Genomic DNA, 24107 nt, shown 5'->3' on the forward strand with positions numbered 1-24107 from the left:
AGCATCTACGTATTTCTTCGCATTCTCCTTTCCCATCCATCAAAAATAAAATAAAAAATAAACCATCATGCCATGCCATTTATGTAATATGTCTATGAGAATGGATGAGCACTTCCTTTTTTTAGGGGAGTTATGAGGACCACACAATATGGTATTTTTTATATCCTATTCAATTTGAATGAGTAGCTTTTTATTATTATTATTATTGATGGATGATAACTATGAATATACGACTATTTAAATGATATATGTATTAAAGGGAATTCTATTCTATAAAGAGGTAACTATCTAAAAATAAACAATGAAAAATCACGTATGATGTATAAATATATAAACTACACTATGATATTGATCAATCCAATCGCCTTCTATCCAAACTATGCCTTCCCATCGACCCATTTTCTATTGACAACAGTTGCATATCAGCATAATCAGTCGCCAGACTCTTCGCATTGCTTGTTAGATTGATAACATAAAGAATGCCTGCAGTGATTAAGGAAGAGATAACCAAGATAACATCAGACCAACGTTGGAAAAAGGTGAATTCAATGTGCTCCAAAGTCGAAGATATCAAGTAACGGTAATCCGGTGGTAAGCTAACTTGCATCATCAGTACTGAACTAAGAAAGTACATCCCTAACATATGTGCCACAAATAAAAGAATGTTGCTTGTTGAAATCGTGAATTGATGGGTGAATCTTCGAATGATCTAATTGATATATATGATGATCATTTAAAAAAAAAAGAAAAATACACATTGATTTTAGTTTTCTATACATAACAATTTGGATTTGCAGTCCTCATCCTATTAGTTATTTACCTTTGTCAATAATGATAAAGCACCACGTACAGATCCAAAAACAATGAGGCCAGCGAACCAAAAACTAAGTTGTTGTGACCAAAATGCCTTGTCCACCTTGATATCATTTCCAAAATGTTCAATCATCAATGACAATGTATTTGTGATGGCATCTCCATTGCCGGTACGTTGTAGTAAGACATTGAGAGTAGTCTATGTAAGAAAATAAAGAGAAAAAAAAAAACAATAAGAATAAAAAACATAGTTAAAATGATTGATTACTGTTAGTAAACGATAAACACAATAGATTGCAAATATAAAATCGATTCCATTCCTCAGTTTCCCTTTCCATGTTCTTGATAGTTGACTTTTTCTTCTACTTCTATCCAATTCATCCAAATCTGATTTCATATTAACAGATAAATTCTCCAGTTGTTCAATTTCAATTTGTAATAATTTGGATTCTATATTCTCGACAATAAATTCATAAATCAAAGAAAGTGAGTATGTATATCTTGTTTATCCAGTTTGACATTTCATTTCTTACCTTGCCGATTTGATCCACCAATTACTGATGATACCAATCGATCCAAAAAGCCTAACGACTACAGAAACAGACAAAAAAAAAAGGTATAAGTTTTGATATAATAACAACCGTCTGATCTTTACCGTTTGACCTGATGCATTTTGTTCATACTCATTTTCAACCTGATGAAGACGATTCAATGTATCTTTTTTATCTTGAATGGTGGATAAGATATTATCATATGCTTGTTGAGCCACTGCATATTCAGATTCAGAAACATGTCTATATTATTATAAAGAAAAAAAAAATGAGGACCAGAAAGATAAAGGAAAAAAAAAAGCCAAAAAAGGAAAGACTTACTGAGTATAGGTAGTCCATGTTGTAAAAGGAGCGTTGACCACACCAAAACCAGAAAGAATAGATATCAAGGTAATACCAAGCACACTTATACGAAAAATACCCATTTCTAACCAAGTATAGTTCGTAGTTTGATCAGTACTAAAGTGATTTGTCGTTCTACTGAACAAAAACAAGTAGACAAACCATACAACTGTTGTTGCATAGATAGCCCGTCTTTGTCTCCATCCTAATAAGGTAAATGAGAATTCATTTTGTTTTGATTTCTCCTTCTATGTGTTTACCTCTTGCTTGACGTAAAAAAGTATAAACTTGATACCAAGGGATAATGATAATGACAAAGAATAAGAGCAAGACCAAATTGAACTGCCAGTATTTCCATCTTGATCTACAATATCAATTTAACACGATGGTTAATTAAGTAACAAGCTTGAAAGCCGTTACATATTTACCCTTTTGAGAATATGTTGATAATTTCACCAAGGACAAGGATGAAAAGACTACTTGCAGCACCCAAAGTCAAGGCAAAGATAAGGTGAGCGCAATAAGTAGGATTGGTAAACTGAAGAAGACCAGGAGGAGTGTAATCCTTCAGTAGTAATCGAGATACTAGTCTAGAACATACAGTTAACATAAAAACTTGAATCCCAACAAAAAATACACCATCAATGAAAGACATTATGTTCAAGGAAGAAGAAAGATCCATTTTTATTGCTTTTTTTTTCTTTTTAAGACATAAAAAAAATCAATGACGGAGTTACAATAGCAGACGTAAAAGGGAAAAAGGGTAAAAATGTACAAGAAGAAATGAATTTACAATATATATATATAATGAAAGCTAAATAAGAATGTGTACTTAAGGGAAAGAAAGAGAGGGAGAAAGAGGTAAGGGAATATCTATTGTTTCATATTTTGTACGCGCCAATTTGCATAATCATCGAATAACACAGGCCCTACAATAATAAATCGATTGAGTTGATCAAATATTATTAGTTGATATAATTTTAACTTACATGAAGAAGTACTATCATAATCTTGAAGATCATATGGTACTGTACGGATAAAATCCAGTAAACTAGACCATTGATCTAAAGAAACAGTAATAATAATAATAATAATAATAATTTAGATATATATATAATAAAAGAGAAAGAGTATCGTTTTACCTTTATTAATGACTTTAACAGGCTTGGAAATCTGCATAATAATAAATAATGTTAATAGAGTGTGATTTTTTTTTGTCATAATAGATTTCAATACTTACGTTCATGAATTCTATAAAGGTTGGAATATGCTTGTATTTGTCACCTAATAGCAATGTCCATAGTGCCAATGCAATATCGACATCCATACTTTTTTGACCAGAAGATTTTGCAAAGCTGAATGTATATAGATACATGTGTTTGAATTCCAGGTCGTCATCAATGCTTTTTTTCCAAATCGGTAATTTTGTTTTGAGTTGTTCTACAGAGTCCATCCTATAAAAAAAAATAAGTAAGTTCTTTTTTTTTTTCTTTTTAAAATCTTATAAACCAAACTTACTGATATAATTTCATAGCATTGATCCATTCTTTTTTTGTAAAATAGCCCATACGACTTGCCTTCATTTTCCAGCCAATCAAAATAGGATATATCTAAAAAAAAACAAAGTGTGAATGACTATATATCTGTTTATATATTTACACTAACACTTTCCAAAGGAACACCAATATCTTGAAAGAGTAATTGAGCTCCTTCTGGTGTGATTTGATCTGGATCGTCCAAGTCTCTATATTTTTGATACCATTGTTCACAAGTTTGTAGGGAAAACTAAAATAATATCCAAAAAAAAAAGGTAAGTCCATGAATATAATAAATATCTTCCATTGTCCTTACTATTGGTGGTCTATAAAATAAAATAATATTGAGTGAGTCTCGTCATATCAGAGTTTAATATAGATCATTGAGCTTACTTTGAAGGTGCACTTTTCAAGGTTACTTGTTTTGTACGTTTGTTCGTTTTTACGACTGTATCAGTAGTTGACTTTCTTTTGGGAGGCATTTAATCGGTAAAGAAAAAGAAAGAAAAAAGTGAAGTCAATGGATGGTTAGAATAAAAAAGAAAGAAAGCCGGTGACTTTTTTATGGGAGACAAAACGAAAGGGAAAAAGTGGTTGAGCGGAATCCAATTTTTTTTTTTTTTAAGAAAAGCCTTGAGAATTGGGGAAAATACATACTTCGCCTCTCTTTTCTTTTTTTTTTTTTCTTTACTTTGAATGACTAATACCTCGACCACTTCATCAACAACCTCAACAGAAAAGTTATTATCAGCATGTGCTGGGGCCTTAGTTACTTCTTTATTGGTGACTCCTCTGGATGTTATCAAACTAAGAATTCAAACACAACAAAAACAAACAACTGCCAAAGCATCGACTCTTTGTTGTCAACTTTCTAACTCTGTTAGTCGATCCCGGGAAATTCCTTACTGTTCTTTCCTGAAAAACATCAATCATACTTCTATACTTCGTTCCACTACTTCAAAACAACAAATAGCAAATTTACATGAATGTATTCATGGACACTATCAACATCCTTTGGTATTAAAGGGAACTTTGGTAATATCTTTTCTTTTTTATTTTTATTTTTTTTTGGGTAATGACTTACTTCTTTTTTTTTTTTTTATTATTTCATTTTTTTTTTAGGATGGTCTATACAAAATAGTGCGACATGAAGGTATTCCGGCTTTATGGAAAGGATTATCACCAGCTCTTGTTATGTCTGTTCCTGCCAATGTCATATATTTTGTAGGGTATGATCATCTTCGAGATTTTATTCGACCTTATACTTCAACAACAAAAGATTATTCTCCATTGGTTGCTGGTGGCATTGCTCGTACCATTGCTGTTGCTGTCATTTCACCCATTGAACTATTTCGTACAAGATTGCAAGCTGCTACTGGAGTGAATGATTTTCGACGTAAGTCTTTTTTTTTCATGATTATTTAAGACCTGCTTGTTCATTTTTTTTTTATAGATGTTTTACAAGGGGTCATCAAAATGGTAGAAAAATCTGGTCCAACATCATTATGGCGTGGCCTTCCTCCAACTCTTTATAGAGATGTTCCATTTTCTGCGATCTATTGGATGGGATATGAAGAAACAAAACAAATTTTATTATCTTATGATAATGATATGAATGGATTACAAGCATCCTTCTTAGCAGGAGCATTCTCTGGCATGGTATGTTATTTGATACATATATATTCTAATAATGACAATGATTAAGTATATTTTTTATAACTTTGTTTTTATATATAGATTGCAGCTGGTCTGACAACACCATTTGATGTGGCAAAAACAAAAAGACAAGTGGATGGTGGTCGTGGAGAATTGAAAGATATTCGTGTACCTGCAATCCTGCAACAAATATATAGACAAGAAGGTATTCATGGTTTATTCAGAGGATTATCTGCCCGATTGGCCAAGGTGGCTCCTTCTTGTGCTATTATGATATATTTTTATGAATTTGGAAAATCATTCTTTGCAAATCAACATTAGTTTTATTATTATTATTATTATTACTACTTACCATTTATTATTACTGTATATATACCTTTTGTATTTTTTTTTTTTTAATTCACAACTGTGAATTTGATCCCCGTCCATTTTTTACACCAATAAAAAGTCACGAACTCGTTTTTTTCTTTTTGATTCCATGATACTTCTTTTTGATACCTTCTTTGTTGCCTTCCTTATATCATGTCAAGTTCAGAAGACGATGACGAATATTTTGAAGTAGAAAAGATTCTCAATCACACGTACTCTGATAATGGAAAAATTTACTATTATATCAAATGGAAGAATTATGATCCAATGTGGTACGTAATTATACAAATGTCCTTTTTACACTGCAATAAACTCATCTATATATATCTTTTTTTTTTTTATGTAGAGTCTTTTCTTTTCTTTTTTTTTCTTTTTAATTGAATAGTTTATAAAGGCAAAAATTCTAGTCATTGACTTCACGTTTTTATTTCTGTTCAACTAGGCATAACACTTGGGAACCTGAAGAAAATCTGAATTGTCCTGACCTTCAACAACAATATCACGAAAAATGCGACAAGAAATCGAAAAAGAATCATCCTGAAACGAAAAAGAAAGATAAAACAACAAACTCTGATTCAGCAAAGCAAAACGTGAATATTGAGGACAAAAAGAAACCAGGGCAACAGAAATGGTGTTTACCTGAAGATAGTACGATCAACAAATCCGGTCCATTATCCATTCAGGACACTCAACAATCTTTCTTCCATACTACGGCTTCACCTTTATCGACGAAAAGAAAAGTAGATGATTTGACAACTTCACTTCCACTTGATGATAATAACCAAACCAAACGAGGGACTGAATCTATACCTGCTACAACTACAACGCCTTCCGTAGTAACAACTCTAAAGAAAGGACAGAAACACGTCATTCAGGTCTCTACACAATCATCCAATAACACTCAAGAAAATGTGCAACGGAAACCTTTGATCAACAAATACAAAAAATTGAAGCCAGCCACCGATATCAAAAGTAGTAGTGAAAGCATTGGCCACAAAGATCTACATAGTGCATCTCATACAACAACTAGTAAGTCGTCTACCTTCAGCAATGGTGATCGGGAGTCAGAAAAGCAACCAAAGATATCAAGCTTCACTCCAGTACTATCGACACCGACAAAATTACCACTTGCCATATCAGCCGAACGTCCTTCTACTTCAATAAAATCTTCTACTATCTTCGGTATAAAAAAACGAAATCCTCATCGTAAGTAATACAAATAGCAAAAAAAATAATGATGATGAAACTTACTTTTATTATTATTTGATAACTAGCCATTCCTCAAGGTCTTTCACTGGACAAACTTCTTGAAGAAATATCTAGTCCTCGATTGTCCCACCAACCATCATCATCGCAAGCAATAAATACAGACACATCACCACCGTCTACTCCAGCTTCCCCTTCATCTTCATCAGCAACCAAGTTCAAATCAGTCGATCATACATCTCTACGTCAAGGATCTCAATCTTCAAGTTCCAAATCTTCATCAACCAGACCATCAGTATCGGAACGTCCTAAAATGGGTGACCATAGGATCCATCAAACTTCATCATCTGATCATGCACATTCAACTTCTCCAGTGATTACAAAACCATCAAAGAAACAACAGCATTCTCCAACCTTAACGTCTCAACCCGCGGCGATAGCAGAATACCCTCTACCAACTTCATCAGAGTCCTCTTCTTCCTCCGTAATAACATCATTACACCCACCAACGTCATTATCAGCTGCAATGTCGGCAGTATCAAAAAATCTATTTACAGGAAAGCCACCTCGGAATTTACGACATTGGATAATAAGAATGAAAAATACCGAAGCAACGATCTCAACCCAACTCACTTTACAATATGACCCCTGGACCCTGGAAAAGAACGTGTTGTAAGTATACTGTGATCTTTAGTTTTAATCATATTAAATAACTTTTTTTTTTTTTTTTTTTTTTTTTGTAAATAGGGCATTTCTAAGAGACTCGGAAGCCATGATTGAAACATATGCTCCTTCCCAACGTGTGCAAAGTATATGTCAAGAAGGGAATTATTGTATTATGACAATGTCACCTCCGTATAACGGTTTTATGAATTGGAGCAAACTTCATAGCTTTTTACACCTGAACCAACAAGTAAGTTATAGTTTTATCTCAATCTACTCGTCTAATTTTTTTTTTTTATTTTATCTTTGTTTTGATAGTCAGCGATAGTAAGATCACGAAAACATCAAACCGAAGTGGTTGTCATTACTGGGTCTTTGGAACCTCAACATCATTCTGGTCCATTTTTTGTTCTTTATATCAAGGACCTGATGCCGGATTTTGTACAAAGGGATCAACCACAACTTTCCGTCTTGGAATCAAGAGCTATGTGGAAAACTGTAGTACGATACCTGAACTTTCCCGAAGAATTAGCAGATTTGGATCAACAACATGATACCGTAGTGGAAGTGTATGGTGATTCAGCAATGGCTTATATGCTACGTGCAGCAATTCAATCATCAACATCAACTCTATCTTCAGATTTACCCAACAAAGTCTTACTAGTAAGACATAAAAAAAAAAAGGATGGATATCTTATGGGATAAGATGATTTACGTTTCTTTTTTTTCTGGTTTTAGTTTGATCGCTGCGATGATTCCATTTATAAACATCGTTTCCAAAGTGAACGTTTCTCTCTCAATACCCGGATGTATGTATTTGGTTATTCTTTGGTAGCACCAATGGCACCTGTGGTGGAAGTCTTCCCAAAAAAAACTGGTAAAACAAATAGGAAAAAAAAAAGAGAGAGAGAGGTAGGAATAATATTAGATTGATCTCATATGTTTGTTATTATTATGTTTTTCTAGGTTGTTTGATAACGACGGATGCAAAGAATATTTTATTAGATCCTGATGTTTTGGAGAAAATGGTGGAATATACTCGGTTGGTAAGAACATATATGAATGGATCATATGAATTATTATTTCTGATTTCCATTTTCTATAGAAAAACAATGAATCCATGGGTACTTGGCAAGTGATTCTCCATCCTAATATTTTGTCGCATCTTATGCATTCTGGAAGAGGTCTCAAGTAAGTATATTTGAAAAAAATAAAAATAAATGAAAAATATATATTTACCATGATCATTATTGTCTCCATTTACAAATCACAATGTAGTGCTCAAATTGCTATTTCCAACTTATTGATGTTTATGAATACCAATGACATTTCTGTTGTAGAGGACTGGGAAGAAGAGGTAAGAAAGAAAGAAAAAAAAATACAATCAAGAGATTTGATAATTTACCTAGGATTGATTTTTCTTTTTAGTCTACTACATCTAACACTAGTATAGTCGTTCTATCTTGGTACAACAAATACCTTTATTCCCAAATACATGTTTATCAAGCCTTCCTCTATGTAGATAACTCTTCTTCATTTACCGACCATCAAAAACAATTTCCTGCCATTGATTTTATCCAATCTAACGATCTTAGGTGATATCTTCCCTTTTTTTTAATATATGTCTTTTTATTTCATCCTACTACTTACTTTTGTCATGTAATAAATCAATTCATTGTATATAGAATCTCATCTATAGAAAGCTAAAAGAAATTCACTCATGTTGACATCATGGATTAACCAATTTCCTATTTATCTACAGCCTTGATCAAATGCAAGAAAACTTTTTCAATGCGACAATCGTAGTCTCAACTAATCACAATGCCTTTTTTTTTTTCATGCTTTCCACAAAAAAAAAAAAAAAAAAAAAAAAGATCCTAGTCGATAACTATCTTTCAGAAACATGGATCATCTTTTCATAAGCACTATTCGTTACTGATGACACTTCAGACTATCATGATTCAACGAAAAAAAAAAAAAAAATTGGGATCATGTGAAATGTGCACATTTGAAAGATGTGCCAGCGGATATGCTGAATATAATTCATACCTACAATGTGGTCATTTTAAATGTATGATCAAGTTATGATAACACAAGTCAGGAATGTCAAAAAAAAAAAAAAAACTATTTATTACATGTCAACTAAAGCAAATAAAAATTTTTTTATTCATTTGAACATGAGAGATTAAAAAAAAAAAATATGTAATAGAAGGGACTATAAAAATGAATCTAAACTAATGTCATCATCATCGTCATCATCATCATCATCAAGGGATATAGAAGGAGATATACGTGTGGATGGGGTAGTTCCGTTGGGTATAGATGTGGGACTAACTACAGGATGGCATGGAGTCAGATCGATTTCTTCGGGATCTTCAAATAGTGTGCTGGAAGATGGCATGGGTATTGGGCGTCTTGATACGTTGTTTGTTCCACCATCAGTAGTATGGCGTTGCCCAGTCCCATTCTCTACATTACTTGATCTTCGCATAAACGACATGAGTGAGCGTCTTGGAACCGGTGGCGATATATCTGTTAATAATGATGGGGTCAAATCATGATGACTATCTATATCCTTTGAGTGCTGAGATTCTGTGGTGAAGATTTCTTCTGAATGTGGATAGGAGGCTGACAACGTAGAAGTCATGGATGATGTATCCAGTGATGGTAATTTGGTTTTGATTTCTAGAGATGATCGATGAGAATAAGTTGTCATTGCTGATCCAATTATTCGTTGTTGTTGTTGTCGTAGATGATGATCAGTTTGGGCTTGATGCATTTCTTTGGAAAATATAATGTCCATATGTTCCATCAAATCACGAACAAATCTATGAGGATGCCTATCATGTCTATTTGAAGTGGTAATAACATCTGGCCGTATAATAATATGAGTGAACCGAGATATTAGTGTTTGCAAAAGTGTCTTGTCGTTCGTCATTGTCATCACCCTGTGCATATAATAAAAATACAAAAAAAAAAAAAAATTAAAATAAGGAAAAGATCATCTTTACTTTTTACCTTTGGAAATGGAATAAAAGGGCTTTCAGTGTTTCGTAATTGGCAGAAGGTAATGTGGTCATGAGTTTTCCAATGGACCGTAGATGGCTATCGGTGTCTTGTTGCATTTCTTGTTGTGCACGCAATCCAAAAAAAAAAAAAAAAAAAAAAAAAGAGAGAGAGGAGAAAATCAATCATTTACTATTTTACTTTTTTTTTTTTTTCAACAACTTACGACTGGCATATAACACCTTGAGGGTATCATACAATTCAGAAGTAACAAGACAATCAGGAAGTTCTAACAAATATAATCGGAGGACAGAGGAAAGTAAAAGGAGATTATAACTTTTCAATGTTGTTTGATCGATGGAGTTTAATGTATTCAATTCGTTGCGAGCTTTATGAATTAAATCCAATGGTAATGGTGTAGTCCATATCTTTTGACGTTCTAGTAGAAAGAATAATTTAAAAAATATTAATTCATTTTTCAGTGCATTTGGTAAATAAAAAAAAAATATCATTCATATTACCTTCATCACATAGTTGAGGTAATTCTAACAAAAAAAAAAAAAAAAAAGAAAGACATTGGAAAAAAAAAGATCATTTTAGAATAGGAGCGAAATGAATGTGTTCATAAGCTGTCTTCTTACTTGCCTGCTTCAATTACTTCCAATCCATTGTGGATTAACATTGGTATTTGTGCTTGTTCTTTCTTGACAATATCTTCTAATGGGACACCAAACATCTGATCTAAAGAACGAGATGAATCAAAGAAATTTTCATTTTGATTTGATTTGATTACTTACCAGAAGCAGTACCAGAAAAGTAATTTTCGTAGAGTATAGGACGAGGACAAAATCTACCTGTTCGGTATTGTTCAACAATAGATTGTACATCCTTTTCCGGTCGTAGAGTTTCTTGATATAACATCATTCGATCGTATATTTCCTTATAGATTGGTATTGTATTGGAAAAGGCAGCTGCCATGGAGATGAAAGCTAAATAAAGAAAGTACCATTAATATAAAGATAAAAATAAATAAATAAAAAAGTCAGACATTTATTGTATTCAAACCTTGTTTCAGTGTCTGTATTCTTTCCAATTCGAGACTTTCCATTTCTTCAAAATGCATGAACTATATGGCATGATAAAAAAAAAATTAGAATGAACTTATTGTCCATCATCCAACAATCACAGTCATCTTGTATTCACTTACCAAATTTTCTTCAACTTCCATACGTAAGGTATCCAACGCTTGAACAGATTTCTTATACAACTCGTCAGCTTGTTGCATATCATGATATAACTGTTGATGGGTATCGATCTGTTTTGTTGTTATCGTAGTAGAGCTGGCCCATCGACGTCGACTCCAGAAACCTAAAGACGAGGCAGATGCCGATGTTGATGTTGTTGATGTTGATGATGTCGTCGTTGGTGCTGAACCATTAGTCGAACTATTTTCAGTGGATAAAGTATCATTGGTATTAACTTGATATTGACGCTGAACAGTGTATTCAATATCGGCTGATGTAGAAAACTGCTTCAATGAATGAGATGTATCGTTTTCACCATGTTGTAGAGCGTGATCGCCTGTTATTTTGGTGGAAGATGCCGTGATCCATCCTTGTGTAAATAATTGTTGACAAGCCATAACTGCATTTTGAACTGATGAATTATTATCCATATTATTATTATTGTTGTTGTTGTTGTTGTCATTGTTGCTACTATGATAATAAGGCGTCATTTCATCCAGTATGTTCTGACCAAGTAAAGGATGATATGTTTGTTCAAGTCGGTCAAGTAACAAATTCAGGTCGTTTCGAGTCCAGGTTTTGTTGGCAAGTATCACTGGAGAATCTTGATTTGGATGATAATAAGGAGAATAGGCGAGGATTTTCTTGCATTTATCGATATAATCTTGATGGGATTGGTTGGTGATACGTGCCTGAGCATCAAATTGACTAATACACGTCGTCATGGCCGTCTTGCTAGAGGTGATGATTTTGGTATACTTTGCTGCCATTCTTTCTACTGGATCTAAAGCTGTTGTTGTCAAGTTGGTTGCACGTGAGAGATGTGCTTCCGCAGATAATTTACTTTCTGTCTGCACGACCTGGAAACACTGTTTCAGAGAACCACCCATGTCACAATCAAATATATCCTGCATCTTGTTGTCATCCATACTGGCTTGTAGTTGTTGAGCAAACTGTTTTTCAGAAAGGATACGACGTTGTAGGTAATCAATAATAACCTTGTTTTCTTCCATGGACTGAGCAAGTTTAGTATGAAGGACTGACAAGCCATGACTAAACTTGGGAAGACAATCAAACTGAGTACTGCTGGTCCAAAAGGCATCATGAAAGGAATATGGTGATGGTGGAGGGATCATTGTGTTGATATAATAATATGATGAGGAGTAATGAGGGAAGAGTGAGAAGGAGGGAGATGATGAAGAAGAAGAAGAAGAAGAAGAAGAAGAAGAAAAGGTGAAAAAAAAGGGAAGAAGAAAGAAAAGAAAAAGATCATGCTGTTGATCTCAATTTTTAGATAAAAAAAAAATGTTCGGAAACTCAAATGAAAAAGATGGAAAAAAAAAAGGTTTGCCTGATCTTTCCTTTTTTTTTTTTTTTGTCTGTTCTTTTTTTCAAAATAGATCAGCTCGTTAAAAAAAAGATATGAACACAGATAGTAAAACGACTTTACAAGCATTTGGATTCAATGCTTTCCAACAACTGAGTAAAAAAAAGCAAGTGAAAATTAAGGCTACTCATAACAACATAGTCAAAATATTACTGGCCACGTGGGAATCTACCTTTCTCCTCACAGGTATACAACAAATAAAACAGGTATTGGATAAACAAGTCTATAGTTGAAAGGGGTCAATGTTTATGTTGGAGATATTGAAACTTCCTTTTTTTTTTCTTTCTTTCTTTCTTTTATTTAGACCAAGGTGCTATTGAACTTTATGGATTCAAGACTACCAAGTTAGAGACTTTAGTGGACAAATGGAATAAGAACGATATAAGAATAAAACATATCTTTGGCGACATAGTCATTGGTTTGGGCATTATTGATGAAACTGGCAAAACATATTGGTGGTGTCTTCAAAAAGACAAAGACTTCCAAGTGAACGATGGCTTGTTATTAGCAGAGAATATCAAAGACGCGGGAATATGTCAAAACATGGGTCGACTCTATCTATTATCAGGTATAAAAAAAAATAACATGATTTATTTATTTCCGTATAAAAATATTCATTTCTTTTTTTTTTTTCTATACTTAGTTGATGGAAAAGTGATTGTATATGACTTGAAACAACTTGAAAAGAAACAATACGATGTGTTAACGTTACCACGGGTGTCAAACATGGCAATGTCACCAAATCATGTCTTATTTGCAGTGGAAGGAATCACACCTATTTATGGATTAGGGAGTAATCGAATGGGACAATTAGGGATAGAGCAACTACAGCATACCGATACACCAGTGGCACTTGAGTTTTTTGATGGATTGGGGACGATGATATCAGACGATAATACAAGTACCTCTCAATCAACAACAACAACAACAGCAGCAGCAGCAGTAAAAGTATCATGTGGACCTTTCCATTCAGCAGTAGTGATTGAACATGATTTATATACATTTGGTTGGAATGATCATGGACGAATAGGATGGGGCAACAATAATAACGATGATGATAATGAAAACAACATTAAACTAGCAGCATTCAAATGGAATGATAGTCAGAACAATGAGGATGATATTTTAGTGGACAATGTGAGTTGTGGTTCAAAGCATACGGTTGCAATAGATGGTAATATGTGTATATGAAAAAAAAAGAAGACAGGTGATTGTCAAACTTGACTACTCATCATTTTTTTTTCTTTATTATATTAGTGAATGGCATAGCTTGGACTTGTGGGTCAAGTAAGATGAATGATTTTATACCATCAGAATAGGATCATCCTTCATTTCTACTAACTTTTTTTTTTTTTTTTTTTTTTTTTGCATTAGATGGGTATTTGCAATTAGGACGGGAAACAAACAGTGACGAAGAAGAAGACTATGATGATTACTTCCGACCATGTTCGCTCACCAACTGGGTAATCGAATGCAAGGCTGGCCCTTGGTCTACGTTACTTTTGGAAACAACAAGAACAACAATGAGTGATAGGTAGATAGATATTTCAAGACTATATTACAAAGTTTTTATTGTTTTTTTTTTTCTATTTGGTACAAATAAAATACAACTATTCTAAATAATACACACAACAAAAAAAAAAAAAAGCTAAGTCTTCTTCTTCGATGATCCATTCTTCAGTAAGGCAATGATTCGATTCATTAGCACCGAGTGATCTTCTATTAGTTCTTCCTTTGATTTATGGTGATATTTATTGTCTTGACGTTGGTCTGTTGATGTTGAGGAGGAGGAGGATGACGATGATGATGGTGATGATACGGTATTGTTGTTGTCATTTAAGAAGGTACTAATAGGATCAATAGGAGTGGCAGTCTTTTGATGATGAGCTAGCATATGTCTTCGTTTTGATCGCCCAGTTGTATCTTGGTCAAGCAAGAAGAGTTGTAATTCATCCATGTTATTGGGAGGTGTAGTTGCAAAGAGATCATCCAAGGTGACAGTTGACCAATGTCTAAATGATGGTGATTTTTTGGTGTGCTTGTTGTAATGAGATGCCATCGCAGATGGTGAAGGTAAAGAAGATGTGGGTGACGATAAAGTAGACGATGATGATGGTGACGATAGAGATGATGAAGATGCTGGTGATGTAGTACCCAATAAATTAGATCTAGGTTGTAATGACACAGTGACTTGAGGTTTTCCCTGATCATCGATATAGGCATGACGTACATAGAATTTGCGTACAAGAAGACGATCACCGGGTTTTTTGATTCCTATGGCATACCGTTTGGGAAGGAAGGCAACCACGCCACTAATACCAACAGCATAACCACCTTTTTCAGTATTCAGAATACGACCCTCTACAATAGTGTCTTGATCGGATAATGGAGAATGATCAGTGCTGTATAAAGGACCAACGACAGAAAACGGTTCAGGGCGGAATGAAACGTTTAAATAGTCATAGACTTGATCGCGTGTAATTTGATTGGTTTTCAAGGCTTGTTGTAAAGCATCAATGGTTTCAGGAGTAATGGTATGTTTGAGAAAATGGTCGAATTGTTGACGTGACATGGAGGCGAGATTGTGGTATTCTTGTCCATTATTATTATTATTATTATTCGATTGTTGTAGGATATCATAACGAGGACGTGTACGACGAGATGTAGCAATTCCCATAAAGTTTTCTTTCCATCGTTGTATAAAAGCCACTTGACTATATCCTGAGTCCCATGGTGTTTGGTGTTCTACAGTATCTAATTGTCCAATAGTTACAAAAGGTGTCCGGATGACAGATGGTAAGTTGCGTTTCAAACCCCAATCCCCTCGTTGTTTTCTATGTTTTGGTGTGGCATAGACTTGGTTGAGTCGACGATCATAAGTTGCTAATTTGGAGTGACGAAGTAAACTAGCAAAGGACTTTTCCATGGACATGTATCGATAAGAATGATTGGACCTTGATATTGTAGCAAAATATAAATAATTAAATAAAAAAAAAATAAAAAGAGAACAAGAAAAAAGTAAACAAAATATCTCCCAGAAAAAAAAAAAGGTGGCTTTTGATATAAAAAATAGGCGGTTGTCAAAAATTGATAGAATCAAGCAGGAACTCCGAAAACGTTAAAAAAGTATCAAATCATGGAATGACAATAATAAAAGTAAAGAAAAACTTTATATAATAATAATAATAATAATAATCAATTAAAACTAATGAAATAAAAATCAAGATTAAAAAAAAAAAAATTGAGAACTGAATGGATTATCAAATAAAATTAAAAACATCGGATATCAAAAAAAAAAAAAAAAAAAATGGTAGTGTCATATTTAGACCATTTGCACCATTGCCACTCCAGTGATAAATAATACTGTCAGGACAGTTAGAGGAGATATATTCCTATATGTCAACGAAAAAAAAAAAAAAAAAAAAAGAGGGAATTAATTTATATATCTGTAGATATATTTAGATATATATGATACATACGTTGCATCATTCGTAGGTCCTAATTGGGCATCACCACTACTACTTCCTTGTAAAGAAGAGGAAGCAGAAGGTAATCTTGGACTTAAAGAGGATGATGGTTGAGTGATGACTTGAGTAGCAGTGATGGTAATAGTGGATGAAGCAGATGGTGGGTAGACAGCAGTAGGCTTATTAATACCAGTCTCATTGCCATTGTTAGATCTAGAAATAGGCTGTGATGTCGGCTTCCCAATAGGTACGCTACCACTAGGAATAACTGAAGAACCATCAGATGGACTTGCAGAAGGTAATAATCCTGTCGTTTTTTTATTATTATCTCCTTGTTGACACGGTTCATTATGCGTCTGATTTCCATTATGATGAGGGTTGTGTTGATTATCACCTTGAGTATGATTGCCACTAGATTGATTACCATCAGGTTGTGTCATATTATGAGTGTCACAGTCAGTATAGTTACCGCCATTAGGTTGTTCATTGGCATGACCATGATGGTCATCATCATCTTCACAATCATCGTCATCATCCTTCTTCTTACCATTATCCTCATCATCATCACAATCAGCTTCATCATCAGCATCTTTCTCGTTGCTATCATCCTCTTCATCACAATCTTCATCGTTACCATCATCATCATCATTGTTATCATTGTTATCATTATCGCCCTCATCATCATCGCAGTTTTCGTCTTCATCCTTGCTTGATTTGTCATGTTTCTTTGACTTTTGATCACCTTTACCATCCTTCATCCAGTTTTTGACTTGAGGATCCATATCCAATGGGTGGACTTCGGCTTGAAGATTAGGCTCGGTATTTTGTATTTGCTGATCAGCCAGTACGTATAGAGCCACAATACTCAAAAGAGCAAGGAACGAAACAATGAAACGAATGTGCATATTGAAAAGAATGGATGAGAAAGAAGAATAAAGAAAGGAAAGGAAAAAGAAAAAGGTAGTTACTTTTTTTTTAATTAAAAAAAAAAAAAGAAAAGGATAGAAAGTAGAAAAAAGAATACAAAAAAAAGGTTCTTATTTATACATTTTCCTTTTTCATATGCCTAGCAACGGCTATAGTTACGGCTTTCTTGTATATCAATGACTTTTAATAAGGAACTAAACATCTAGAACCTTTTTGTTTCTTAAAAAAAAAAAAATGGAATTAGGATTGGATGAGACTCGATCATGAATGTGATCATTGGCATAAAAAAAAAGTGACCCGCTAGCTAAAAGGTTGATTTCGCTACTATCAGTCATATTCAACCATCATTTATTCAACTCAATATGGTTCCTTTTTGAATATAAAAATAGCTTTTAGTGTGAATGTCCCGTAACTTGGAAATTGTTATGCCATTCGAGACATAATATCATTGAAAAGTCTAAAAAAAAAAAAAAAAAAAAAAGAAAGCATGATAGAAGAATAAGCCATCCAATCATCTGCATCATCCTCATATCTACTGATAATATGCATTATAAGGCTTTGTAAAAAACGAATGACAATATCGATAAAATGACAACAATCATATTTCTTTATTTGAAACCGTATTCTACACTATCATTAATATAATATAACGACGATAAACCACTATAGTGCTAAGTCATGTACGCATGATGAATAACTTGTTGATGATCATGATGAGGATGCTTCAGCCGCCACCGTTACCTTAAAATTATCCTCTTGATTGACATCCCACATTTTGTCTTGAACGTATTTCAAAATAGACTGATCCAAAGTAGAAGATGGATTATTTTGAGCCAATTGTAATAAAGTAGGATCGGTAGCCAAATTCTCTTCAAGTGCTTGTCGACAAACAGCCACAGCCACCATGGATGACACTTCACGAATACGAGCCAAAGAGGGGTATATATTACCTTGTAATAGATCTTGTTTTGATAGAGTACTTGCCAATCCTTCAGCAGCAGCAAAGATCATGCCATCCGATACTAATTTTGATTTCGCCACCAAGGTGCCAAGTCCAAGACCAGGGAAGATATACATGTTGTTTCCTTGTCCAGCCGTCACCATGCTACCAGAAGATGCTGGATAGGGAGGAAAAGCTGTTCCTGAAGCAAAGATCACACGTTCATCAGTATTGTACATAGCTTGTTCAAACGTACATTCGGCTTTCGTCATCGGATTGGAAAGCGGGAAGATAATAGGTGATTTGTTGATGTCGCCCATCTTTTGTAATATCGTGTTTGTAAATGTTTTTCCTTGACCTGATAATCCAATCAATCTAAATATGTGTATAATATGTTAGTTCTTAATCTTGCCATTGTAACAGATTTGTTTATTTTTTTTTCCAACTTACACAGTAGGTTGCACATAATCAATGACCTGAGATAGAGTCTTCCATTGTTTTTGTTGATTATCATCCCTTGCAAAATAAACCTTATGTCGAGCCAATTTATCACCACGATCTTTTGTAATCAATCCTTTGCTATCGACGTAGTAAAACATACTTTTGGCCTCTTCTTCGGATAGGTTATTATGTCGCATAACATAAGCCAAGATTTGCTTGCCCACACCGATTGCCGATGAGCCAGCACCAAAAAATACAATACGATGATCTTCAAGTCGAATATCAGCCTTTTCCTGAGCCAACCGGAGAGCGTTGATGAATCCAGCCAAAATCACTGAGCCAGTACCTTGGATATCATCATTGAAACACAATTTATGATCTTGATATTTTTCTAGTAATCCAAACGCCTAATGATAATAATAAAAAAAAAAGTTTGAGTAAAAAACTACCCATATATATATATATACATTGGAAAGGATAGATAAAACTTACATGTTCAGATTGGAAGTCTTCAAATTGAACCAGGATATCAGGGAATACATCGTATAAAGCATTCATCACTTGATCCATAGCATCATAAAACTAATAGGAATAAATCTTGTTTATTATTATCATTTTCTTTTTTTCAAAAAAAAAAAAAAAAAAAAAAGGTATTCATATGTCTTACCTCTTTATCACCAGGTCGCTTTTGTTTCAATCCTAGATAGAATGGATCATTCAAATACTTTTCATTGTTGGTTCCAAAATCCAAAATAATAGGTAATGTCTTTCGAGGATCAATACCAGCAGCACCAACATATAACTGTAACTTGCCAATAGGGATACCAATACCATTCACACCCAAATCACCCAAACCCAAGATACGTGAACCATCAGAGATCACAGTAATTTCAGGGATTTCACGACCATTTTGTTCACAATAATTTTGAATGATTTCTTTCAAATTTGGTAAATCATTGATAGTGAGATAAAGACCATCTGGAGCACCTATATAAAATGAATAACAAAATTGATGAAGGTTATTTATTTATTTATTTATTTTTTTTGGTTTCCTATCTTTTTTTTTTCTTTATTGCTTACCAGGAGGAGCAAGAAATGGATAAATATTTGAATATTCTTGACAAGCTTCACCAACAGTAGGAGTATAGATGATAGGAGCAATTTCCTAGATTAAAACATATGAATATCTTTAAATAATGAAAATGATTTTGGACTTACTTCAAATTGATCATTCACCAACTTGTAAAATAATCGTGAGTTGGAATTTCGTAATTGAGCCAAAAATATATATTTTTCCAAAGAAGAAGACTTGGACCTTAAATGAGATAAAGCTCTTGCTTGTTGTGTTTCCAAAGTTTCCACACCAGGAGGACTGTAACCCCGGAGACCCCATTCATGTCTTGTTTTTGACTGTAAACCCGTACCTTTAACAAATGAGTTAGTTATATATAAGAAACATTGACCTTTTTTTTTTTTTGCTTACCTCTGTTATAATAAGGAGAACGAATAACCTTCTCAGGGAATTCCATAAATGTAGAGGCATTATTAACGGGTTCGCGTGAAGTTTCCTTTATAAGTGTAGATGTCTGCGCGTACCAACGACGACGATCAATACCAGTTTGTCGTAACCAAGTTTTAGAATGAGTTGTCCATCGTTTTATAAACATATTTCGAAAAGTATAAAAGAAAGTATAGTAAAGAGAAGAGAAAAGAAAAAGAAATCAAAAAAAAGGGGAGAAAAAAAAATCCCATTTTATCTTTTTTTTTTTTTTCTATGCATCCAAAAAAGAACACTTCCTATTGGCTTGTACTCATTTGTGGAGAGAAGACTCAAAATGAATCCAATTCATTAACCGCTCTTATTCTTTTCCTAACATTGCCTGTCAACCGTGGAGGGTTCCGAAGTTGCACGTGAGAAAAGTAAGATGGATGATCAATCATATTAAAGAATTACATTTTTGTCAAAATGATTATAACCAATCATTCTTTCCTATTGAATAATAAATAATAATAAAAAAAAAAAGAAATTGTTCTATTTTATAGTGTGATGTTTCGAATCTTTTCTTTGACAATAGCACCACTTTCAAAGATAGGCGTGTGGCGGAACTCTAAAATCATGACTACAAAAAAAAAAAAAAATGTTGTGGGTGGCTGAGACAAGAAGAGTCGCAAAACGCAAAAAAAGAAAGGTAAAAAAAAAAACATCAATACTTCTTTTTCCTTTTTTTTTTTTCTTCTCTTCTTTCATATACATTATTTTACCATGAACGCCGAAAAACTCGCTAAGCTTCAACAACAAGTCCGTATCGGTGGCAAGGGTAAATAACACATCTATTTATATATATATATATTATTGAGGTGGATCGGATGGTTTATCCGTTTGAAATTCAACATTTTATCACTATTTGTTATTTTGAAAAGAAAGAGATGGCTTTATATATTATATATAATATATCTTTTTTCTTTTCTGTTTTTTTTTTCTTTTTTTTTATTTTTGTGACCAAGGATATATTGAACGGGACCAAAAAGAAGAAAGAAAAAGACTAATATAGTAATTGTCATTCCTTTTGTTTCTATTAGGTACTCCTCGTCGTAAGGTCAAGAAGGTGACCAAGACCAACACTGGTGACGACCGTAAGCTCCAAGCTGCTCTTCAAAGTTTGAAGTGTCAACCTATTCCTGGTATTGAAGAAGTCAACATGTTCAAGGATGATGGTAAGGTTATCCACTTGTCTGCTCCTCGCATCCAAGCTGCTGCCAATGCCAACACCTTTGCCATCCACGGTCGTGCTACCGAAAAGGATTTGACTGAACTTGGTAAGTTTATTAGAAATAATATGTGTGTGTGTAGAAATATATATATATAGTGGATCATTGATCTTTTTTTTTTTTTTTGTTATTATTATTATTTCAATTATAAAGTTCCTGGTATCTTGAACCAATTGGGTCCTGACTCTTTGGCCAGTCTCCGTAAACTTGCTGAAGCTTACCAAGCTGCTCAAGGTGGTGCTGCTGCTGCTGGTGAAGACGATGATGAAATCCCTGATTTGGTTGAAAGCTTCGACAAGGCTGAAGTTGAAGACAAGGCTGAAGAAAAGGCCGAATAAATACATTATTAGTTATCCCTTCTCTTTGTTTGTATAGTTGTTGATTTTTTTATTTTTACTGAAGTTATTACCAAAATAAAAAATGCATATTTTTGAACAATTAACTTTTTCAACATATTGGACTTCAAAATGGCGCGTCCAGAATTTTTTTTTTTCTATCACTTTGTTGCTTTATTTTTATTTTATATTTTTCTTTCCTTTCTGACTACTTCTTTTGCTTCCTTTTTTTTTTTTTTTTTTACTTCTTGCATATAGATACATAAACATAAGCTCTCATTACTACTTCACTTCAATGGACTATCGAAACTTGGTGACAATTTGATAAAGTAAGCAACAACATGATTTAGAAAGTGGAATATCTTTATGGTCTATGATAAGCAACTCATCTTTCTCTATCTTATAGTTTCCTTCAACTTTCCTTTTCAAAACGACATTCTACCTCTTCCTCCTCATTGACATGATATCTTTTTCTGGAAAAGAATATTGGTTAAGGTAACTAAAAATAAAAAAAAATTCAATACACAAGTGCTGAACGAAGACTAAGTAGTTTTTTTAACTATGCAATTGGATGGATGAACACGAGGTATCAGGTACAGATTTGGATGAAGCATAGCAAAGGACGATAACTGGTATACAACATGCGTACGATATCTAGATGAATGAATGGATGAAGGATAACAAAGGCACTTAACAAGATAGCATGATGATTTCAACATCTTAACGTCAAGTTCGAATCGAATGATTGGATCAATTTGGAAGTGATTATCCCAATATGATGTTATTACCGAATACCGATATGGAAAACAAGCAGCTTACAGTATGACAAGGATTTACGCGAATGAAGATCGGATACTGGGATCAATTGTGGCTATCATTTTATCTCATCTTTTTTTTTTTTTTTTTTTTTTTTTTTTTTTTTTTTTTTTTTTTTTTTTTTGCTCATCCTTTGGCTTGCTAGAATAGATATATTGGTTTCAGTTTACATAGACTTTTTTTTTTAAAAAAAAAAAATAAACAGTGTTGTTTCATTGATATCCTAAATTTACTCTTTTGTTCTTTTTCTATTGGCGACTTTCAACCAGGTTGCGATCCATTTTCCAAAATAGGGATATTCCCCCCCCTTTTTTTTTTCTTGATGCTTTACGGAGGAAACGATGAAATTTGACATGATGTGAAATACTTTTTTTTTTATTGTTGTTATTATTAAAAAAAGAAGAAATAAGAGAAATCTATGACTAATAATAAGAGGGGAAGGAGAAGGAGTGATCAAATATGTACAAGATAGGTTCATCAAATCTTTTGCGCATATCAAAACACGTAAAGATATAAATAGTTGTTCTTCTATGCATGATGCCAAAAGAGAACCAACTAACAAACAAACAAGAGATCCACTCTGAATGATTATCATGATGTGATGAATATTATTGTCTCTTTTTCTTTTTTTTGTATCAAGAGAATGAGAGGAGGAAACCATAAGAGGTTTGTCTAACAATGCAGGAAAGGGCAAGAGAGAGGTGATGATCAAGAATAACATTAATAACATATAACTAGATACATGGAATCTAGGTATCACTGATAGGAGCAAACAAAGGATAGGAAGAGGTAGAGAGTGATCGACTGCTTGGAATAAGGACCGAGTTTCGATGATCATGTGAGTGTGAGAAAGAGGAAAAGAAAGGTTCCAAAAGTGGAGAGGTTGGAGTACCAGGTCTTGGGAATGCATTGAATAAGGTGGCTGATGGTGATGATGATGGTGATGACGAAGAAGATGATGATGATACTGATTGATTGTCCTTCATGCGACAAGATTCTGAACAATATAACTGTTCAAAAAAAAAAAAAAAAAAAGAGTTAGCATTTTATTGTAGTAATAGTTATGATGATCCTTACGTTATCTTCAAGACAATGACGATCACAAGCAAGGCACCAAGAAAGATCCATGTTATATTAATATGAGGATGATATACTGAAAAAAAAAAGTTAAAGAGAAAAGTAAAAAGCGAATGACTTTTTTTTTAAAACTGATTCTTTATATACCCCTTTTGCTTCCGTAGCAACCCTTTATGGAAAATGTACTCATCCTTTCCTCTGACTCATTTTTGTCAACTCCGCCGGCGTTGCCATGGTAAGTCATGATTGCAAATATCTCTCATTTTGCCATTCCTATCCAATGGAAATTAAGATCAGAAAAAATCTTTTTTTTTTCTTTTTTTCCATTTGCCAAGTAAACATTTCTTTTTTCTACTACCATGATATGTGATGATGATAATGATATTTGTTATTTCTGTAATGATGATAATACTATTTTAGTTGATGTTATTTTAATTCATCGTACCACTTTTTTTTTTTCAATAAATATATGGCTTTGTATTATAAATATAACAGAAAAAAGGAGATGGGTTGAATCTCAGCCTAGCAATGGAAAGTCGTGCGTGCACGGGCTATTGATTTCA

At 33.5% G+C, this 24107-nt stretch overlaps 9 protein-coding genes across 9 annotated transcripts; 3 read left to right on the plus strand and 6 right to left on the minus strand.

Annotated features, from left to right (window-relative positions):
* Positions 1-164: 164 nt before the first annotated feature.
* On the minus strand, positions 165-2359 carry BX664DRAFT_335279 (Abscisic acid G-protein coupled receptor-domain-containing protein). The gene is made up of 8 exons (XM_051545874.1): positions 2135-2359; positions 1967-2070; positions 1686-1911; positions 1469-1607; positions 1347-1404; positions 1082-1263; positions 821-1012; positions 165-709 (listed from the first exon to the last, which is right to left on the minus strand). The coding sequence occupies exons 1-8, from the start codon at positions 2314-2316 to the stop codon at positions 353-355; spliced, it is 1440 nt and encodes a 479-aa protein (XP_051398908.1). The 5' UTR covers positions 2317-2359; the 3' UTR covers positions 165-352.
* Positions 2360-2365: 6 nt separating this feature from the next.
* Positions 2366-3033, minus strand: BX664DRAFT_335282 (potentiating neddylation domain-containing protein; the record flags this gene model as incomplete). Its single annotated transcript, XM_051545875.1, has 4 exons — positions 2366-2635; positions 2696-2770; positions 2849-2879; positions 2947-3033. 4 exons carry the CDS (start codon positions 3031-3033, stop codon positions 2580-2582), a joined length of 249 nt encoding a protein of 82 aa, XP_051398909.1. The 3' UTR covers positions 2366-2579.
* Positions 3034-3907: 874 nt separating this feature from the next.
* On the plus strand, positions 3908-5356 carry BX664DRAFT_335306 (mitochondrial carrier domain-containing protein). The gene is made up of 4 exons (XM_051545876.1): positions 3908-4276; positions 4364-4637; positions 4695-4900; positions 4979-5356. Exons 1-4 carry the CDS (start codon positions 3938-3940, stop codon positions 5216-5218), a joined length of 1059 nt encoding a protein of 352 aa, XP_051398910.1. The 5' UTR covers positions 3908-3937; the 3' UTR covers positions 5219-5356.
* A 3932-nt stretch (positions 5357-9288) lies between these two features.
* BX664DRAFT_335319 (uncharacterized protein) lies at positions 9289-12598 on the minus strand. The gene is made up of 8 exons (XM_051545877.1): positions 11349-12598; positions 11207-11267; positions 10939-11130; positions 10787-10882; positions 10663-10686; positions 10368-10580; positions 10154-10262; positions 9289-10083 (listed from the first exon to the last, which is right to left on the minus strand). The coding sequence occupies exons 1-8, from the start codon at positions 12519-12521 to the stop codon at positions 9351-9353; spliced, it is 2601 nt and encodes an 866-aa protein (XP_051398911.1). The 5' UTR covers positions 12522-12598; the 3' UTR covers positions 9289-9350.
* Positions 12599-12769: 171 nt separating this feature from the next.
* Positions 12770-14396, plus strand: BX664DRAFT_335322 (regulator of chromosome condensation 1/beta-lactamase-inhibitor protein II). The gene is made up of 5 exons (XM_051545878.1): positions 12770-12958; positions 13077-13340; positions 13416-13946; positions 14030-14059; positions 14147-14396. Exons 1-5 carry the CDS (start codon positions 12808-12810, stop codon positions 14308-14310), a joined length of 1140 nt encoding a protein of 379 aa, XP_051398912.1. The 5' UTR covers positions 12770-12807; the 3' UTR covers positions 14311-14396.
* BX664DRAFT_386688 (uncharacterized protein) lies at positions 14397-17144 on the minus strand (the record flags this gene model as incomplete). The annotated part of the gene is made up of 3 exons (XM_051549342.1): positions 14397-15726; positions 16252-16753; positions 16988-17144. 3 exons carry the CDS (start codon positions 17142-17144, stop codon positions 14421-14423), a joined length of 1965 nt encoding a protein of 654 aa, XP_051398913.1. The 3' UTR covers positions 14397-14420.
* Positions 17145-17746: 602 nt separating this feature from the next.
* Positions 17747-20247, minus strand: BX664DRAFT_335328 (uncharacterized protein). Its single transcript, XM_051545879.1, has 7 exons — positions 20031-20247; positions 19766-19971; positions 19628-19712; positions 19215-19534; positions 19040-19129; positions 18557-18954; positions 17747-18481 (listed from the first exon to the last, which is right to left on the minus strand). The coding sequence occupies exons 1-7, from the start codon at positions 20212-20214 to the stop codon at positions 17875-17877; spliced, it is 1890 nt and encodes a 629-aa protein (XP_051398914.1). The 5' UTR covers positions 20215-20247; the 3' UTR covers positions 17747-17874.
* Positions 20248-20768: 521 nt separating this feature from the next.
* On the plus strand, positions 20769-21758 carry BX664DRAFT_335331 (NAC domain-containing protein). Its single transcript, XM_051545880.1, has 3 exons — positions 20769-20865; positions 21128-21364; positions 21470-21758. The coding sequence occupies exons 1-3, from the start codon at positions 20811-20813 to the stop codon at positions 21652-21654; spliced, it is 477 nt and encodes a 158-aa protein (XP_051398915.1). The 5' UTR covers positions 20769-20810; the 3' UTR covers positions 21655-21758.
* Positions 21759-22597: 839 nt separating this feature from the next.
* On the minus strand, positions 22598-23645 carry BX664DRAFT_153813 (uncharacterized protein). The gene has a single exon (XM_051539907.1). It carries the CDS (start codon positions 23375-23377, stop codon positions 22697-22699), a length of 681 nt encoding a protein of 226 aa, XP_051398916.1. The 5' UTR covers positions 23378-23645; the 3' UTR covers positions 22598-22696.
* Positions 23646-24107: the final 462 nt, after the last annotated feature.

Source organism: Halteromyces radiatus (genome assembly GCF_025201355.1).
Source record: "Halteromyces radiatus strain CBS 162.75 chromosome Unknown BX664scaffold_5, whole genome shotgun sequence".
NCBI lineage: Eukaryota > Fungi > Mucoromycota > Mucoromycetes > Mucorales > Cunninghamellaceae > Halteromyces > Halteromyces radiatus.

Coding starts and splice junctions, on each gene's coding strand:
- BX664DRAFT_335279 (XM_051545874.1), bottom strand. CDS start 2,316: ATGTTAACTGTATGTTCTAGACTAGTATCTCGATTACTACTGAAGGAT. Junction 2,071..2,134: donor ATCAACATATTCTCAAAAGG/GTAAATATGTAA, acceptor TTGATATTGTAG/ATCAAGATGGAAATACTGGC. Junction 1,013..1,081: donor GTGTTTATCGTTTACTAACA/GTAATCAATCAT, acceptor TTTCTTACATAG/ACTACTCTCAATGTCTTACT.
- BX664DRAFT_335306 (XM_051545876.1), top strand. CDS start 3,938: ATGACTAATACCTCGACCACTTCATCAACAACCTCAACAGAAAAGTTA. Junction 4,277..4,363: donor TGGTATTAAAGGGAACTTTG/GTAATATCTTTT, acceptor TTTTTTTTTTAG/GATGGTCTATACAAAATAGT. Junction 4,901..4,978: donor CAGGAGCATTCTCTGGCATG/GTATGTTATTTG, acceptor TTTTATATATAG/ATTGCAGCTGGTCTGACAAC.
- BX664DRAFT_335319 (XM_051545877.1), bottom strand. CDS start 12,521: ATGATCCCTCCACCATCACCATATTCCTTTCATGATGCCTTTTGGACC. Junction 11,131..11,206: donor AATACAGACACTGAAACAAG/GTTTGAATACAA, acceptor TTCTTTATTTAG/CTTTCATCTCCATGGCAGCT. Junction 10,883..10,938: donor CTTTTCTGGTACTGCTTCTG/GTAAGTAATCAA, acceptor CTCGTTCTTTAG/ATCAGATGTTTGGTGTCCCA.
- BX664DRAFT_335322 (XM_051545878.1), top strand. CDS start 12,808: ATGAACACAGATAGTAAAACGACTTTACAAGCATTTGGATTCAATGCT. Junction 12,959..13,076: donor ATCTACCTTTCTCCTCACAG/GTATACAACAAA, acceptor TCTTTTATTTAG/ACCAAGGTGCTATTGAACTT. Junction 14,060..14,146: donor AGCTTGGACTTGTGGGTCAA/GTAAGATGAATG, acceptor TTTTTGCATTAG/ATGGGTATTTGCAATTAGGA.
- BX664DRAFT_335328 (XM_051545879.1), bottom strand. CDS start 20,214: ATGTTTATAAAACGATGGACAACTCATTCTAAAACTTGGTTACGACAA. Junction 19,972..20,030: donor TTCTCCTTATTATAACAGAG/GTAAGCAAAAAA, acceptor CATTTGTTAAAG/GTACGGGTTTACAGTCAAAA. Junction 19,713..19,765: donor TGGTGAATGATCAATTTGAA/GTAAGTCCAAAA, acceptor GTTTTAATCTAG/GAAATTGCTCCTATCATCTA.
- BX664DRAFT_335331 (XM_051545880.1), top strand. CDS start 20,811: ATGAACGCCGAAAAACTCGCTAAGCTTCAACAACAAGTCCGTATCGGT. Junction 20,866..21,127: donor AGTCCGTATCGGTGGCAAGG/GTAAATAACACA, acceptor TGTTTCTATTAG/GTACTCCTCGTCGTAAGGTC. Junction 21,365..21,469: donor AAAGGATTTGACTGAACTTG/GTAAGTTTATTA, acceptor TCAATTATAAAG/TTCCTGGTATCTTGAACCAA.
- BX664DRAFT_153813 (XM_051539907.1), bottom strand. CDS start 23,377: ATGCATTCCCAAGACCTGGTACTCCAACCTCTCCACTTTTGGAACCTT.